General features: G+C 40.7%; 1 protein-coding gene across 1 annotated transcript in view; it reads left to right on the top strand.

Moving 5' to 3' along the window:
* Positions 1-337: 337 nt before the first annotated feature.
* neb (nebulin) overlaps positions 338-18,166 on the top strand; it is a 67,103-nt gene continuing 49,274 nt past the window's right edge. The window contains exons 1-32 of the mRNA XM_077537627.1: positions 338-400; positions 5,291-5,395; positions 5,478-5,585; positions 5,961-6,065; positions 6,142-6,246; positions 6,657-6,761; positions 6,848-6,952; positions 7,057-7,161; positions 7,498-7,605; positions 8,685-8,801; positions 8,878-8,979; positions 9,916-10,023; positions 10,111-10,215; positions 10,302-10,400; positions 11,906-12,010; positions 12,088-12,195; positions 12,271-12,384; positions 12,532-12,729; positions 13,326-13,433; positions 13,511-13,609; positions 13,679-13,783; positions 13,851-13,958; positions 14,177-14,488; positions 14,567-14,773; positions 14,852-14,956; positions 15,338-15,445; positions 15,525-15,836; positions 16,268-16,474; positions 16,554-16,658; positions 16,735-16,842; positions 17,302-17,613; positions 17,943-18,149. Coding sequence (XP_077393753.1) covers positions 338-400; positions 5,291-5,395; positions 5,478-5,585; positions 5,961-6,065; positions 6,142-6,246; positions 6,657-6,761; positions 6,848-6,952; positions 7,057-7,161; positions 7,498-7,605; positions 8,685-8,801; positions 8,878-8,979; positions 9,916-10,023; positions 10,111-10,215; positions 10,302-10,400; positions 11,906-12,010; positions 12,088-12,195; positions 12,271-12,384; positions 12,532-12,729; positions 13,326-13,433; positions 13,511-13,609; positions 13,679-13,783; positions 13,851-13,958; positions 14,177-14,488; positions 14,567-14,773; positions 14,852-14,956; positions 15,338-15,445; positions 15,525-15,836; positions 16,268-16,474; positions 16,554-16,658; positions 16,735-16,842; positions 17,302-17,613; positions 17,943-18,149 — 4,368 coding nt within the window. The remainder of the gene's footprint in view (positions 401-5,290; positions 5,396-5,477; positions 5,586-5,960; positions 6,066-6,141; positions 6,247-6,656; positions 6,762-6,847; positions 6,953-7,056; positions 7,162-7,497; positions 7,606-8,684; positions 8,802-8,877; positions 8,980-9,915; positions 10,024-10,110; positions 10,216-10,301; positions 10,401-11,905; positions 12,011-12,087; positions 12,196-12,270; positions 12,385-12,531; positions 12,730-13,325; positions 13,434-13,510; positions 13,610-13,678; positions 13,784-13,850; positions 13,959-14,176; positions 14,489-14,566; positions 14,774-14,851; positions 14,957-15,337; positions 15,446-15,524; positions 15,837-16,267; positions 16,475-16,553; positions 16,659-16,734; positions 16,843-17,301; positions 17,614-17,942; positions 18,150-18,166) is intronic.

The raw sequence follows: 18,166 nt of genomic DNA, 5'->3' as shown, positions 1-18,166 counted from the left end.
CCGCCCAATCAGGCGGCGGCATTGGTTTACATGCGAAATAGCTGAGGCTGCAGCTGTCAGCCGTCGTCAAATCAGGGAGGCCCACTTTTTACAGGGAAGGCGTGAGACACCTTCACTCACTCACTTTTTGTTGTTGTTGTGGTTTTAGGGCAAAAACAAGTGGGATTAGAGGAACTCCAGTCCCGAGTGGATGGCCAGGGACTTACGGACTCAAGAAGACACTGCAGGAATCTTTCTCTGGTACTTTTCTGCCACCTTATTTTAAATATCAGCCCCAGTGTCCAAGTCAAAGTCGTGAAAGATCTTCTTTGCGTAGAGCCTCTGAAGGGGTCTCAAGATGTCTCGTATCGTGGAGTACGTGGAGGAATGGGAGGAGGAATATGAGGAAGAGCTGGAAGGGGTAGAAGAAGATGAAGAGGAGGAGGAGGAGGAGGAGGAGGAGGGGGAGGAATACGAGGAAGAAGAGGAAGCGGAAGCGGAAGAGGAAGTTTTGGATGAGGTAAGCAGGAAAATCCACAAAAATCGCTCGGTTAAGTCCGGAGGGCCGTGTTGCCGCATCAGTCCTATGAATAGTGACTTCAGGTCAGCAGGATTCGGTTTCGGTGAGCCGATGCTAACTGGCTAGCATTCAAACGACTGTAAAAGTTAGTGTACTGTATCATCTGTGTGGTATGATGTCGTCGTTTGGAACTTCGAAAATCGTTATTGTAGATGTTATTTCAGTGTTTTTAATATGTCACTTGGTTAGTTTGTTTGGTATTCTAACATCGTATAGTCTACTGTATTCTGGACTAGTCGTGACTGTCCATCGATAATCAAGAGTCGAATGTGATTTAAGACTCACGTAGTTCCCGGACTGACCTGTGAGAGGCAGTCCAACAGGTCACCCAGACCCCAGATTGAAAAACTTTATATCACCATTTCAGCTTGAGTCATCTCTAAAATTAGTATTCCACGTTACCTTCTAAACGCGCTACACATCTGATGAGTTTTTTCATCATCATGTCTGTCCACCAACATTTGAGAATCAAGTACAAATTAAACCTGAGAAGTAGCGCAGGACATTTAGATTGATGAAAAATAGGAAGCTAGGGTAGCTGTTAGCTTGGTCATCGTCATTTTGTTGTTTTGAAAGAAAAATGTAATTTGGGCTGTTTTGTAGTACAGTAACTTTTGATTCGTCTTATAAGTCTTGCTAAGATGTTCATTTTTATTGTCATGTCTGTTCAGCGACAATCAAAAGTCTATCCAAACAGAAGAAGAAGCTAGGCTAGTGTTAGCTTGTCTGGTAACCCGGCGGACCTTGACGTCTTTTTTTAGGTAAACAACATATCATCAAGGCGGTTTCTGAGCACCTTAACACACAAATCGTCATCTAAATCACGCTATACAACTGATGATTTTTTTCATCGTTAAGTTTGTCCACCAACAATCGAGAGTCCAGCGCCATTTAAACCCAATGTAGTAACCTAACTTACCTGTGAGAGGTCGCACAGTTCATCCAGCCTGCCAGAAAATAAGAAAAAAGTTGCACGAAGACGCTATGCTAACTGCTAGCTTGCATGTGTTGATTTTTTTTTTATATATATGTAAAAACATTTTGAACATGTTTTAAATGGTTGAAATCGAAAAATGTACTTCATAGTTGTATATTTTTGGCGCGCCGTTACATCCCTAGTAAATCTAGTAGCGGCGATAATGTAAAAATAATGTTAATGTATCTTGAATACTGAATGAAATGTCGGCCTTACAGTTTTACAAGCAGAAGGGCAATAATATTTTATTAGAAAACATATGGTTACAAAAAAAAAAAGTAAAGGAGTAAAGGATTTCAAGTGTAGAATTTCATCCTGGTAGTAAAAATAATTAAAATGTTGGCTAAATCTTACATAAACATATATATAGATATTTTTTATTGTAAAAAAAAAATAAATAAAATAAAAATAATAATAATAATAATAATGAACTTGTTCTAATGGTAACGTTTGTCAACTCGACCATTTTAAGAGCAGTTTGGCGAGTTCAAATTTACCTCACAGACCAGGACTATTTTTCTCTGAATAAATACTGATCGTGTTTTTAGTGCAAATGATTTTCGCCCTGACTTTTTCTGAGCAGATTTGTGAAATGTATCTTTACGCACCTTCTTCCTGTCGAGTAGCATTGTTTTCCAAATGACATATTTCAAAACTATGAACGTGTTTTGGAGGCTCACATTTGTCAGACTGATTATTTTACACTAAGATAACCATAGCGATTAGCTGTTTCTTTGCTTTGTTAATGTTTTCTTCCTGATTGGCAATTGTTGAGTGTTAGGTGACATTTTTATTGTCAAAATGTCAAACATGTTTTTAATGTTTTGTTTGTTTGTTTGTTTGTTTGTTTTTTTAATCAGCTAGTTAAAATTCACTTCACTGCACAGGATGTCATGTCAGGATATTGGAAAATATTTTATTTTATTTTTTTTGCTGACTGTGGCCTGAAGTGGCTCTTAGAATTGGATAAATTAGTGACTTGAATGTGACAATTTTGTTTGTTGTTTTTACATGTTGAATTGTAACGATTTTCACCCATTTCTTGTTTGTCTTTTGTCTCATGTCAACACCTTCATGTCATTTTATGATTTTGAAGCTGTATTCACTGTGATAGTCCTTGGGCCTTGACACACGGTCTGGACCATGCGTCAACGTCTCAGACTCAGTGTCCAATGGAAGAGTGAAAACAGAAGGGCGACCAATTCATTAATCTTTATTTCCTGGCGAAATAGGATTAAAGTCGTCCTAGTATTTGTCCTGTCGACGCCTTATAAGGGAGATCGGACGATGATGTCATCCGTCGGCCTGTCCCCCGTATAACTCGTCGTGCAGTCAAGGATTTAGCATCTTTGGCAGCTAAAAAGATGCTAAATAGTTTGTTTTGGAGTCAGGAGGCAGCTTAAAAAAAAAAAAAAAAAATCAATACACTCTGCTTTCACTTGCACTTTCATCTACACTGTGGAGAACAAATGCCTTGTTTGGAATACAAAGAATGGGGAGAAACATTTTGACGTTTCACAATTTACACGTTTAACCACATTTTGGTAACTGATTCCTAAGCTTAGTTTAATGTACCAGTTTGATTTAAATATTTTTTTTTATGTAAATAAAGAACTGAAAGGACTTTTGGAAGGCTCTCTGGAATTATGGACATTTAAGGTTATTATATATATATATATATATATATATATAATTTTATTATTGTTTTTTTTTTACTGTTTAGATCTAGAGTAGGAAAAGTATGGCATAATTTAATTTGACAGTTTTTACCTACAATTGTTTCATTCTAATGTATATATAATAGATTTTTTTGGATTAATATTTTCTACATATTCATTAATTAATTTCAATCATTAAATAATATTTTAATTAATTTACTGCAAACAATCAATGTGTCAGGGTTGTAGTGTGGAACTGCCATGATTCTCTCCTGTCTATTGAATTCACACAATGAGGCCTGATACAAATGTTGATGAAAAATAAAAGTGATGGTGCAGTCGATGTCTTTTCTCTTAGCTCTGGTGTCAGCAGACAAAATCAGCAGAATCGATATTGCAATGCATCCTTCCATTTTATGTTCCAGCACGCGCTCTGACTGCAAAAATGGCTAAATATAGTTGACAACACTTGATGACAGGCACGGACAGATTGGAAATGACAATCCAAAATAGAATAGATGTCACCCGAGTGCCTAGCTTTTTATTTAGATTTTCTTAGAAGAACTCAACACACATGCAGTTTTGTTTCTTTATCTTAGAAGAGATCACAATTCAGATTTTTTTTCCACCCCTTTGGAATAAGTCACAATCAGACTGAATTAGCTCAAAGCTAATACCAGTGTTGCTTTCAAAGACACCACAGCTGAGTAGGAATCGTCCCGTACGCCATCACGTTTCTTCTCCCATGTTGTGCAAGGCCAGAGTGTGTTGTAAGATTTGTGTGATGTGTTGAGCAGATACCAACGACGACACACGTCACTCATGAGCACCACACTCATCACCATCATCCTCATCATCATCACGACCAGCAGGTAAATGGCGGCAAATGGCGCAAAACTACGAGGCTGCCGCGCTTTGTCTTGTGCGAGCTACATATAAATGTTCCCAGCTAGCTAGCTACAGTTGAAAACTGGCGGTGTTGGTTTCAGGCTCATTTGTGGAATGAATGTGGACTATATCGGCTGCTTGCCGACTGCATGTAGTCTGACCGTGATGTCATCTAATCTTATGCACACAATGCAATTTAATTTAATTTAAGGAAGATGTGTTACTGGTTCACAAATAGATACACCTTTTTCTCTCTCTTGAAAAATGCATTCTTTATTTTAATCTTAGATTATTTTAACGTTTTTTTTTTCCTCAAACAAAAATTTTTCATCTAGAAAAATCTTCCACAATTCACAAAAATTTACAACCTTATGCCCATACGGTAAAGTTTTGTTGTTGTTTTAAGATGAGACCATCTTTGGTAAAAACAAAACAAACTTTCTATATTAAAATAGTATGAATTTTTTTTTTGTTCCTAAATTAGGACTTTTTCTGGTAATATTTAAAATATATATATATCAAAAAATAAAACTGTGAAAAATATTTTATGAATGTATAGTAAATAAACATTTTTATTAAAAAAATATATATATGGAAAAATATTACCTTCAATGTCAATCTTCTGTTTTTTTTTGTTTTTTTTTTGTTTTTTAAAGAAATATGTTTTACTGTGAAAAATACTACTTTACGCTTTTAAACCACGTGTCAAGATCCGATCCTCGAGGGCCAGAGTCCTGCATGTTTTCGAGGTCTCTCTACTCCAACGTACCTGATTCAATGATCAGGATAATTATCAGGCTCCTGCAGAGCTTGCTGATGAGCTTAAATATGAATCAACTGTGTTGAAAGTGGGAAACCTCCAAAACCCGTAGGACTGCGGCCCTCGAGGACTGCAGTTTGACACCTATGTTTTAAACTATGACTTTATTGTATAAAAACATTTTCTAAAAACAAAAACAAAAAAACAAAAAACCTTTTATTTTCATCTCAAAAGATACAACTTATGCTCTAAAATGATTCTTGACTCTCAAATCAATTTAATTCTTTCCCTCAGAAAGTAGGACATCAGGAAACCTCAACCCAACCAGTTTGTATCTTTATGCATGTTTAATTTTGGGGTCCAATACCCAAAAAGCAAGCTTGACAGCGAAGAGCACAAGCGACGTGCATACGTTTTGTGTACGTGACTTTCGTTTTGCTTTCCTTCAGTCGGGCTTGCCCATCAGGAGGGTGAAGAAGGTGAAAGTGGACACATCCAAGTTCATGACCCCGTACCTGGCGCACAGCCAGAAGATGCTGGAACAGTTCAGCCACGTGAGCCGTCACTCGCCGCTCTTCTTCTTCCTTCTTCATCTTTCTTCCTGTCCTGATCGCTCGTCTTGGTTCCGCCGTGCAGAACAAATATCGGCAAGCGTACGACAAGTCCAGAGGGCATCCTCCCGCCATCACCACCGACACGCCCGAGATGATTCGCATACGCAAGGCTCAGGAGCAGCTCAGCGAGGTAAAGCAACCAGCGGCCAGGCGAGGACCATATCGGGTCTTTTTGTGCTTGTTGCTATAGTTATCACTTGCTGTTGTCACTGTTGCTGTTGTTCTCATTGTTGTTCTTGTTTATTTTGTTGTAACTGTTGCCATTTTTGTTGTTGCTATTGTCGTTGCAATCGCCATTGTTCTTATTATTCTCGTTGTTGCTGTTGTCATTGCTATCACTGTTGTTGGTCTTATTGTTCTCATTGCTTTGTTGCTACTGTTGTCACTGTTCTTCTTGTTGCAGTTTTTGCGACTGTTGTTGCTATCATGACAAAGTGGTATTGGTCCAATGTGACGGTCCCATGTGTATGAGGCGGCATTTTGACTTGCCGTGTTCCTTCCGCAGATCAAATACCGCATGGAGGGCAACAAATCCAAGACGGGCAGCATGTATGACGGAGAGGCGCGGGAGATCGCCCACGTCAAGCAGGTGTCGGACCTCATCAGCAAGGTGCGTCTGGTTGCCGTAAATCACAGACGGAACCACGGAAACCGCCAAAAACTAACTCCCATACACCCCCACGCAGGTCCTCTACCGGCAGAAGTGGGATGAGACTAAGGACAAGTACCTTCTTCCTCCAGATGCCCCAGAACTGGTTTTGGCTGTCAAGAATGCCGCCAACTGCAGCAAAGTGAGATTTCTATTTTTTTTATTTTTTACAACAGCTAAAAAAATAGTACTCACACTCTCTATAGGCTACTCAAGTACGAGTACACAAATGTGAGGAATAAAGACTCTGATAAAAGGGGCCGGGAAAAGCAAAGACTCCAAAATGTACTTAAAGTTGAAAAAAGTGATTGGCTAATTTTGACAAAAGGAGTAGAAAGTACAGATATCTGTTTTCAAATGTGAGGAGTAGAAGTAAAAAGTACTCAGACAAATACTGTACTCAAGTAACTAAAAGATACTTGAAAAATGTCCAGTACCAAGTGTTTGTACTTGGTTATTTCCCACCCTTTTTTCCCAATGTTAAGGATGAAAAATGTTAATTAAAAAACCGTACATATTTGAATAGCGTGCATGTGGATTGTGTTGCTGTAGAAAATGTACACAGAGGACTGGGATGCGGAGAAGACCATGTTCTGCCCATACACTGACAGCCCCGAACTGCGCCGAGTGGCCAAGGCTCAGGAGGTGCTCAGCGACGTAAGTCCACCGCCGCCACTAAAATTCTGCATTTTGCCAACGCTTAGCTGACCTTTTGACTGACGTTCCGATGGCACCGCCTTCAGGTCCAGTACAAGAAAGGTCATGACGAGCGCAAGGCCAAGTACACGGCCCTGCCCGACCCCCCCGAAGTGGAGCTGGCCAAGAGAGTCTCCGACCAGCGCAGCGATGTAAGAAAAAAAAAGAAAGTGAAATTGAAATCACATAAAATATGTATCCCAAAAATACTGTACACAAAAGATTTTGACTTAAAAAAAAATGTGTTTGCCCTCAGCTGAAGTACAAGGAAGCGTATAACCAAGACGTGAAGGGTCAATGGTGCGAGACGCCCTACTATGACGTCGCTATGGCCAGGGCGGCCATGGATAACCTCAGCAACGTGAGACACACACACAGCTAGCACACACACCAGACGCTAGCGCTTACCCTCGTGCTAACCAGCCTTTCTGACACTGACAGCTACTTGTTGAGTACAGATAAATGCGAAGGTCTACCAGTTTGATGCACATTTCTGAAATGTATTCAAATGACTTTTGATTATAATGAATGACTTTCATTCACTGCCATTGACAGCTATAAATGACAATGATCCAATTGAACTGGGCTGGCAGTGATGACTTTTGACAATAATTATCAACAATGACTTAACATATGCAATAGTGTATTTTTTATAAACGTTGGTGAGCCCGGTGCTAAGCTTTCCTTTCCCTTGCAGAGGAAATACACACAAGAACACGAGGACACCAAAGACCAAATCTACTTCATGCAAACCGAAACGCCCGTCTACGACACCCAAAAGAAGGCGGGCGTCTCCGCCAGCGACGTGAGTCACCACCACCACTCATTTATTCTCGCTATAGCTCTCCTTTTTTTTGTTTTTTTCTCAAAACTCAACTTTTTTAGTTCGTAAAATTATTTCTATAGTCTCCAAATAACACATTTTAGCACTATTACAACTTTATTCTCATAATATTTTTTTCATAATTTGTGCTTGTAGATTTTTACCTTTTCAGTAAAATTACAGCTGTATTTTCACAACAGTAAGACTTTCTCAAGAATTGGAAAATTCTCAGTAACATTATTTTATTTTGTTATGTATATATATATATATATTTTTATAAATGTAAATTTTTCAGACAAAAAAAGAAAATGCTTACCCTTATAGAAATAAAATTATGCTTTCTTTTTCACAACAGCACCATTTTTTTCATGAACGTACATTTTTTTTTGTCAGTTGAATTATGACTTAGTTCTTACATTTTCGTTGTTGCAGCTCTGAAAAAAAATGTGTAAAATTCAGACTTGATTTTCACAATATTTTTTTTTCATGTAAATCTAAATAAAAAATAAAAAAAATCAGTAAAATTATGGCTTTATTCTTTTTAGTTAGGTCTTAAAAATTCTGTAAAATTGTGAGTTTTTCTTGTCTTAATGTTTTTCAGCAAAATTACAAAAATGTTTTTTAAAAATGTTTTCTAAAGGGCTCTAAAAAAAAAAGCCCTGCAATTGGCTGGCAACCAGTTCAGGGTGTACCCCGCCTACTGCCCATAGCCAGCTGGAATAGGCTCCAGCACCCCCCGCGACCCTTGTGAGGAGCAGGTGGTTCAGAAAATGGATGGATGGATGGATGGTTCTAAAAAAATTACAGTAAAATGCAGATTTTTTTCTTTCACCAACACATTTCTTTTTCTCGTAAAAAAAAAAAAAAATCATTAAAATTACAGCTTAATTCTTTCCACATTTTGTCTCCTAAAGTTTCTTATTAATCTTAAAAACATTCTGTAAAATTATGACTATTCTGGCGTGAACATTTTTTCATTTTTGCAAATACAGTCTGCAACTTTTAAACTTGAACAATTTGCCACAAAAATGACATTGTGGTGTCCACATTTGCGTGTGCAGGTGCAGTACAAGAAGGAGTACGAGAGGACGAAGGCCGAGTCAGACTACAACACACTGCCGGCCACAGAGAACCCTTTGCTCCGGCAGCTGCGATACGCGGGCACCATCCTTAGTGACGTATGTGGCGCAGCTCCACACTTAAATCGACAGTCAACTCCCAAGGATTAAAACAGTTTTTTGTGCACTTTTGCAGAAAGTGTACAAGGACAACTACGAGAAGTCCAGAGGGTTCAGCATCAACTACTGCGAAACGCCAAAGTTCCAAGTGGACTCTGTTCTCAAACAGTTTACCGACGTAAGAACGGGAATATGTTTTCTTTCATTCTTTAAAATTCATTCACTGCCATTGACAACTTTAGACGTCAAAAATTCAGTGGGATGGCTACGAGTTGTAGTAAAATGATGTCTATGTTCACAAAATGCTACTTTTGTTCGTACTAAAAATCCAATACACGAAAGTATTGTATTTTTTAAATTACAACCTTCTCTGCATTTTTTTTTCGCCTTGTATAATACTTTAGTTTTTCATTCTAAGTCAAATCATGAGCTGAGCGATATGACAACTTTTCTTATTAAAACTCTTTGACTGCCAGGCGTTATAAACACAAAACAAAAAAATCCACAGTGCCAGCCACTTTTGAGCATTTTAACTCATCTTTCAAGGCAAAAAGAATATTGTTTGCCTTTACTACATATACAATGTGGCTACTCAATGAAAGATCACATTCCATTCATTGGAATTTTACTAATCATCATTAAACGTCTTTGGCAGTCAAAGAGTTAAAATTACAACTTTATTCTTAAAATATTATTTTTCTTGTAAAATTACATTTTGTACTAAAACTTCAACTTTATTGCTGCAAGAACATTTTTTGACTTGTAAAATAACTTTTTCATAATAAAATTTTCACATCATAATTTCATGTTGTAAAATGACCACATTTTTTTTGTTAAATCACAATTTAATTCTCATATTACAATTCTGTACTAGTGAAATTGAGCTTTTTGGTTATTAAATATTTTTAAATGATGTGGTATTACACTATAATAAATAATAAAATTAAAAGTTTAATGTAATAAAAAATAATAAACTTTATTCTTGCAGTTTCAATATGTTCCTCAAAAATTATATTCTTGTTATACTTCCTTGGACTTCATTTATAGAAAAAAAAGGACCCGCAATTATTCATTTAAAAAAAATAAAATAAATTGTCACCTTGTTTTTCCGCAGAGGCGCTACAAAGAGAAGTATGACAACGAAATAAAGGGTCACTACATGGGCAGCTACGAGGATGTCTACATGCTCCACTGCCAGCAAGTGGAGGACATGAAGAAACAGGTTTGATCCGTTGGGAATTTTCTCTTTCCCAACCATCTTTTGACTCCTCCCCCAAAATGAGAATTTTGCATCCTTTTGTTTTCACAGCAACTGTACAAAGCAGACTACGAAGAAATGAAAACGCAATGTTTCTTCCCCCAAACCATCACACCCGAGTACGAAGCCACCAAGAAGCTGGAGGATTGCAAAGATGTGAGGAGGGACATGGACTCAGGATTTATTGCCATGGTGGCCCACTTCTGGTGGAGTCTTACGCCCGATTTTCTTTGTTTTGGCAGAATGTTTACCGGCAGCATCCTGACAAAGTGAAATTCACGCAAGTGACTGACTCACCTGTTCTGGTTCAGGCGGCCATCAACGCCAAACAGCTGAGTGACGTATGTATGATACTCTGAACCCGGATTGTTAACTTTTCCACTACCCAAGTACAAGGACTAGAAAGCCACATCCACTATGTGTCAGATATGCAGATGACTTTTAAAAATGCCGGAATCCCAGCTGTCCACTTGTGGCCATGGAAACCTGAGCTCCGTCTGGCTCTGGAGTAAATTTAGCAAGGGGTGTTCAGCATACTCAGAATAGAGCCAGTAATCTGAGACAGTTAAAGTCCACTGGCACACTGCTGCCCTCCTGTGGGAGTACAAATCAGTTACTGGAGTGCTACGATTCAAAATATACAAAAGAATCATCTAACGTGTTTTGCCACCAAAGTGCATGTTAAAATCATTAATTCAAAAATTTAAAAAAAAGTCAAAAAATAGATGAATGGATAAGGGTTACTGAAACCATGTTGTATATGGATTTGATCATGACTGGCCATTTGGTAAAAAAGAAAAAAAGAAAAAAAAACAACTCTGGACTAGGATGAAACTTGTCCTAAATATTTTAGTGTAGTTGTCCACATAGCACTAAGACCAAGTGCCATTGGGAAAACAGTCCAGAAGAGTGTAGTCTGCTCTGATGGACTCCAGATCCACCTGTTGCCCTGAAGAGGATAAGCATCTGAAAATTGATGCTGGATGGATAGATTTGCTGAAATGTCAAACCAAGTTTTTTCTGAGTTACGCATTTGGTAGCAATTGAAACTTGAATCACTGATCCATATTAAGCATTTGGTAGTAACTGAAACTAAAGAGGGATAAATCCATTTTTAAAAATGTAGCGGTCAAATCTCATCCGGAAATTCTGGAATGAAACGTAATCCTTTTTTGACCGTTAACGTCCAAGCCAAGTTTTATCTACGTCTTATCCAGATCGTTGGTAGCAAAAAAGGTCAAATAAAGAGGGAAATCTCTGGAACTGAGAGAAATATTTTGGCCCTTAGATCCTAGATGAGAGTGCCTTTCTTCATGTTTACTTGGCAAATCAGGTGTTTCCATTACCAGCTTACTTTTGGGAAACATGCCTTTTGCGCAAAATTGAGGGTAATGGAAACGCACCTATTGAAAGCCAAGTCTTATCCAGATTTAATCCAGATTGTGAAAATAAAGAAGGGGGCGGCACGGTGGATGACTGGTTAGCACGTCCGCCTCCCAGTTCTGAGGACTTCGGTTCAAGTCTAGGCTCCGGCCTTCCTGGGTGGAGTTTGCATGTTCTCCCCGTGCCTGCGTGGGTCTTCTCCGGGTACTCCGGTCTCCTCCCACATTCCAAAGACATGCATCGTAGGTCAATTGGGTGCTCCGAATTGTCCCTAGGTGTGCTTGTGAGTGTGGATAGTTGTTCATCTCTCTTTTTTTTTTCTTCTTTTTCTTAAGAGATAGTTGTTCATCTCTCCCTCAATGAAAGCTGCACAGAACCCTCCCATCAATGTTATTCATCTCAAAGTCACAAGTTTAATTAGTGCTGATTGAGAATTATACTCAAGAGTTTGTCGTCTTTGCAGCTCAACTACAAGGCACACTATGAAGAGACCAAGCACAAGAACAGTCTGCCTCCGGACTACCCCTTCTTCGTCCAGTCCAGAGTAAACGCATTCAACCTCAGCGATGTAAGACACCGCCTTGAGATGTAAGTCATTGTCAAATTACGCATGACAAAACACTGAATGCTGGTATCTCCCTACAGAGCTGTTACCGATACGACTGGGAGAGAACCAAGGCCAAGAAGTTTGAGGTTAAGGAAGACGCTATCCCGATCCTGGCCGCCCGGGCTCACACCAACATTGCCAGCGATGTGCGTATGCCATTTGCAACTCTTTTAAAAAGCGTCAGAACTGAATCACAAGTTTGTTCCTATTGTTTCTCGTAGGTGAAATATAAGAAGGAGTACGAGAAGAACAAGGGTCAGATGGTCGGCGCTCTCAGCATTAATGATGATCCCAAGATCCTGCACTCGGTTCACGTGGCCAAAATCCAGAGTGATGTAGGCAAACTTTTGTTTAATTGTTTAGGTTCTCAAACCTGTTGGGTCCTGTGGTCCTTTACAGGCTTTGGCTGCTCAGACTCTAGTTAGAGAAGCACTGCTTTTAGGCCAGGAACTACTTCATTTACTTGACTTCTTCTCCCACAGCGTGAATACAAAAAGGACTATGAAAAGATCAAGACCAAGTATCACACGCCTCTGGACATGATGTCCGTCACCCAGGCTAAGAAGTCGCAGGCTATCACCAGCATGGCCGGCTACCGCAGCATCAACACCAATTTCTTCCTGCCCCATGACGCCGTGCTACTAGACACGGCCAAGAAGGCCAACATCATCCAGAGCGACGTGAGTCCAGACACTAATTAGGAACAGCAGTCAATCGGCGGGTAGCGTAACCAAAGCTACCAAAAATCAAGAAAATACAATCAAAGTATAGTTAGATCCTAACCAAGCTCTGTGACAAAATGTCTGCCTTTGGTTCAGGGTTGTTAAGTTTCGTCTTCTCCTGGATCTTTTTCTTTCATGTCTGCTATGCGAATCCTAACTACCAGGAGACCGTATTTCTCAGTAAATGATGTTTGTAATTACTGCATGGTGGAATGAGAGAGTCCGCCACACCCTAGTTTATTCCTTACTTTTATCCTGACACGCCTTAAACATTGCCTTTTACTTTGACTCCGTGTTCGTAACCGATTTAGTTTTATTGAGCAAATTTAGGGTGCAGTAGATCAGAGAATTTCAAGGCCTTAGCAATGCAAAGTTACAGCAGCAAACAGCTAAGGCTCAGGTCTGCATCTGTCTAAAACATGTGCCTTAAGGAGACCTATCCTAACAGCATATATACCAGAGATGGTAGACTGTAGAGAGAAAAAAAAGAAAATCAAGTGATTAAAGTCAAGCCCTTGCTAAATGTTATCATTCATCATGTGTTTTTGCTTCAGAATGAGTACAAGTTCGACTACAACAATTACACCAAAGGGACTCCATGGGTGACATTTGGCTCTTTGGACGTGGAGAAGGCCAAGAATGCCGGGGAAATCCTTAGCGAGGTTTGTCCAACAATCAACAAATATCTGGACAAAAACTTCCAGATAAAAAGTTTTACATTACAGTTTTTTTCATTCAGAAAAAATACAGGCAGCACCCTGACACCATCCCCTTCACTTCCATCGACGACCACCCTGTCATGATGCAGGCCAAAGTTAACCAGCTGCAGAGGAGCGATGTGAGTAACAAACACTTTCCTGCTTCACGTTCAGTGAACTCTTTCCTAACTGTTCTTTGTTTCTCACAGCTGTTCTACAAGCAAGGGCTGGAGGAAATCCACCAGAAGTACTCCCTGCCCCCTGACATTCCCGAGTTTCTCCAGGCCAAGTGCAATGCCTACAACATCAGCAACGTAAGGCAAAGACATGATCACGATGGGACTTTTGTTTTTGACTCATCCCGTCTGTGATCCATTTCAGAACTACTACAAGTACGCCTGGCAGGACGACATCGCTAAAGGCTACGACCTGCAGCCTGACGCTATCCCCATTGTCGCTGCCAAAGCTGCCAGACACGCTGCCAGTGATGTAAGTTCTACAGATACATGAAGCACTTGTACTCAGTTGTATAAACACCAGAGGTAGGACTAAGTCACATATGTTATAATTAAGTCTACTCTCAAGTCTTAACCTTCACATTTCAATAAATTCGAGTCACAACTAAATTGCAAGCAAGTCCAAGCAAAATCACAGATTTTTGAGTCTGCCATGTCTGCTAATCACGACACTGCAAATCCTGTCTGTAGGTACAGTACAAGAAAGCGTACGAGAAGGATCGAGGTCACCACGTGGGTTTCCGTAGCCTTCAGGATGACCCGCTGCTGGTCCACTACATGGAGGTGGCCAAGCACCAGAGCGACAAGAACTACAAGAAGGATTACCACCAGGTCAAGCTCAAGTACCACACGCCGGTGGACATGATGAGCGTGGCCCACGCCAAGCACGGCTCGGCCGTGCAGACCATGATCGGCTACAAGCAGCCCCAGCACAAATACTGCCTGCTACCAGATGCCATGAACCTGGAAACGGCTCGAAACATGAACTACAACGCCAGTGACGTAAGTTACAACCTTTTTTTCCCCACTACTGCTTTTTGAGTATATTTAAGCCTTACATCCTTTGTTTTGGTTTTCCAGTACCAATACAAACAGGATTACGAGAACTACGTGAAGGGAATTGGTTGGGTCCCGATCGGCTCACTGGATGTGGAGAAGGCAAAGGCGGCGGCGGCAGCTCTGGACGAGAAGAAATACAGACAGCACCCGGATACTATTAAGTTCACGAGCCCACCCGACTCCATGAACATGGAGCTGGTCAAGGCCAACACTCAGATTCTCAACGCAGTGCGTGTCTTGCTCACAAAGCTCTTTCTCTGCAGACCATTTTGCACTTTTGACCCAGTTTCCTGGCTTTGACTGCAGAAAGACTACAAGGCCAGTGGCGAGAAGTACATGCACACCTACCATCTTCCTGTTGATGCTCCTGAACTGTTGCTAGCCAGATACAACGCTGTCAACATCAGCAAGGTTAGACGCTTTGCTGATCTTTTCCACGCATTTACTGTATCTACATTTGAATGTCCTTTTAGACTTTTTATGGTCCAGCAGTGATTAGGCATGGACAAATACAAAGGCAGAATTTGTCTCTCAATTGTCACTTCACTTCACAACAGCACTTTGGCAGACCATGAACATTTTTTTCAGAAAACAGACTTGAAGTTCTTTATTGCCACTCTAAGTTGAAGTTTAATGTTAAACCTAACATATAACAGAGACATATTTTGCATTTAAAACAACCGCATAGCTTGACCTTAGTAAAGTCAGTTTAGGAGCAGCACAATGTCCTTTGAAATGAAGCAAAAATGTGCATACTGTAATACATAAACACACACTGATGTTTATTTTCAGAATTACTACACTGACCGTCATCGTCGAGATCTGCTCAAAGGACATCAAATGAAGGGGGATGCCATCCCCATCGTGGCAGCCAAAACCTCCAGAGACATCGCCAGCAATGTGAGTTGTCAAAACACCTACAGCAGCTCCAGTGCTTTCAACTGTTCCCACATGAGGTTTCTTCACTCCTTTTTTGCAGTACAAGTACAAACTGGCACACGAGAAGGCCAAGGGCAAACACGTGGGCTTCCGTAGCCTGCAGGACGACCCGCTGCTGGTCCACTACATGGAGGTGGCCAAGCACCAGAGTGACAGAAACTACAAGAAGGACTACCACCAGGTCAAGCTCAAGTACCACACGCCGGTGGACATGATGAGCGTGGCCCACGCCAAGCACGGCTCGGCCGTGCAGACCATGATCGGCTACAGAACGTACCTACACGACTACTGTCTTCTTCCTGACAACTTGCGGCTGAACAAATGCAGGGACATGATGGAGATTCAGAGTGAGGTATGTGCTCTTTCAATTTTTTTCTTTTCAATTGTATTTTTATGCTAGACTTCAAAAATGACAAACGTATCAAAATGAGGAATATTTTAGTTAATTTGAACAAAATTATCTCCCAGCGGAACAGGGAAGTTTGACTTGGTAAGACTTTTTCATAAACAAGCGTTGCAAAAATTTGGCCGAAAAAAGGGGGAAGAAGTAAAGACTTTAATGATTTGAATAATGAGACCAGTGCTAGTTATGTAAAACTACTGTAAATGGTTAGATAATATAAAAGGTAAAAACAATCGCCAAACATTTGCCGTTTCGTTGATTATTTATTACCTATGCTCGAAGGGCCATAATCGACCGGTCAATTAAATGGGCGGGCCCTCATATATTACCTAATTTAAGCAATCTTTATAATATAAATATGTATCTCTGGTTCTCTACAGAATGTTTACAAAGCTGACTACACAAACTACTACAAAGGATCCGGATGGGTTCCGATAGGTTCCCTGGATGTGGAGAAGGCCAAAGCTGCCAAGGCTGCCCTGGACGAGATCAACTACCGTCAGCATCCAAGCACATTCAAGTTCACCAGCACTAGTGACAGCATGAATATGTCGCTGGCTCTGTCCAACTCCAAGCAGCTGGACCCCGTATGAGGCACTCAGTTGTCAATCTTTGTGTTGAAAATACCCACCTTATCTTTACACTTCCATGTATTTACCTCCGCAGACTGCCTATAAAGCTTCTGGTGAGAAGTTCAAGCATACCTACCACTTGCCCTCCGACAGCCCTGAGTTCATCCAGGCTAAATTTAACGCCCATACCCTCAGTGAGGTGAGAGGACAATATATATGGACATATTCTTTGACTTGATGGACACAAATCTGAATGTATGTTTTTCCCCATGCAGAGTCAGTATAAGCAAAAATGGCTGGACGATATCGCCAAAGGCTACGACTTGAGGCCAGACGCCATTCCCATCCAGCATGCCAAACACGGCAGACATATTGCCAGCAATGTGTGTAAAACCCTTCATCCATCATTTTTGTTAACAGCTTCTTCCTCACAAGGGTCGTGGGGGTGCTGGAGTCTATCCCAGCTGGCTTCAGGCAGTCGGCGGGGTTACACCTTGAACTGGTTGCCAGCCAATTGCAGTGTGTGCAAAACCATCTTAAATTCAATTCAGTTTTATTCATATAGCACAAATTCACAAGTCTCAAGTATACTACTGAGCTGTAGAAAGATATCGGACCAGCTGAAGTATAAGTGTTATCATTTTTACCAGCAATATTCTATGCACAGGCCCCTACACTGTAAAAACAGGGCTTAAAAATAGAAAAAAAAAAGTACTGAAATAGTCAATCGGAATTATCTGCTGATGGAAAAGTAAAATTTGGCATGCTAAGTAAACATGCAGTTTCTTGGCACACAGATGCCTTAAAACTCACAACAAAGTCACACTTGCCTTGTTTCATAGGTGCAATACAAGAAAGAATTTGAGAAAGCGCGAGGCCATCACGTAGGCTTCCGTAGCCTGCAGGATGACCCGCTGCTGGTCCACTACATGGAGGTGGCCAAGCACCAGAGTGACAGGAACTACAAGAAGGACTACCACCAGGTCAAGCTCAAGTACCACTCACCGGTGGACATGCTGAGTGTGGTCCATGCCAAGCAGGCCTCGGCCGCCCAGACAATGACTGGCTACAAGAAGATGCACCATACCAATGCTCTCCTCCCTGATGCCATGAGCTTCGTGCTGGCTCGTACCATGAACACCCAGTCTAGCGATGTAAGTCGATGTCCTCAAGTCATTAATTCAGTTCAGCAAATTATGAGTCAAGTCATCCACTCTGTCTTTGTCACAACATATCTGAGATGGGAGTTAGTCACGAGTGAGTCTCTAGATCTTCAACCTCCAGTTCCAAGTTTTGGTTTGTTTGTTTGTTTCAGCGAAGACTTAGTAAGAAGAACACGTTATGAACTAAGAACTATGGAAGTCTCATAGGGAACTTAAAAGATTTCAGGCGATAATTATCAAAGCCAGTCACAACTTTTTGGTGGTTTAAAATTCAGGCCAGAGAATCAGTCCCCTCACCGATGACTTCTTTTTCTCATCAGTGTGATTACAAGTATGACTGGAACAACTATGTCAGAGGTGTTGGCTGGGTCCCCATTGGCTCGCTCGCGGTCGAGACCGCCAAGGTTGGCGGTGATATCCTCAGCGAGAACAAGTATCGCACTCATCCTTCCAACTTCAAGCACAGCAAACTGATGGACTCCATGGACATTGCCCTGGCTACCGTCAACAACCAGATCATGGATAAGGTATGGTGCAGTTAAGG

The sequence above is a fragment of the Festucalex cinctus genome, chromosome 11 (assembly GCF_051991245.1).
Source record: "Festucalex cinctus isolate MCC-2025b chromosome 11, RoL_Fcin_1.0, whole genome shotgun sequence".
In the NCBI taxonomy this organism is placed as follows: Eukaryota; Metazoa; Chordata; class Actinopteri; order Syngnathiformes; family Syngnathidae; genus Festucalex; species Festucalex cinctus.
The sequence above is the reverse complement of the archived record's forward strand: the minus strand, read 5'-3'. Positions and strand labels throughout refer to the sequence as shown.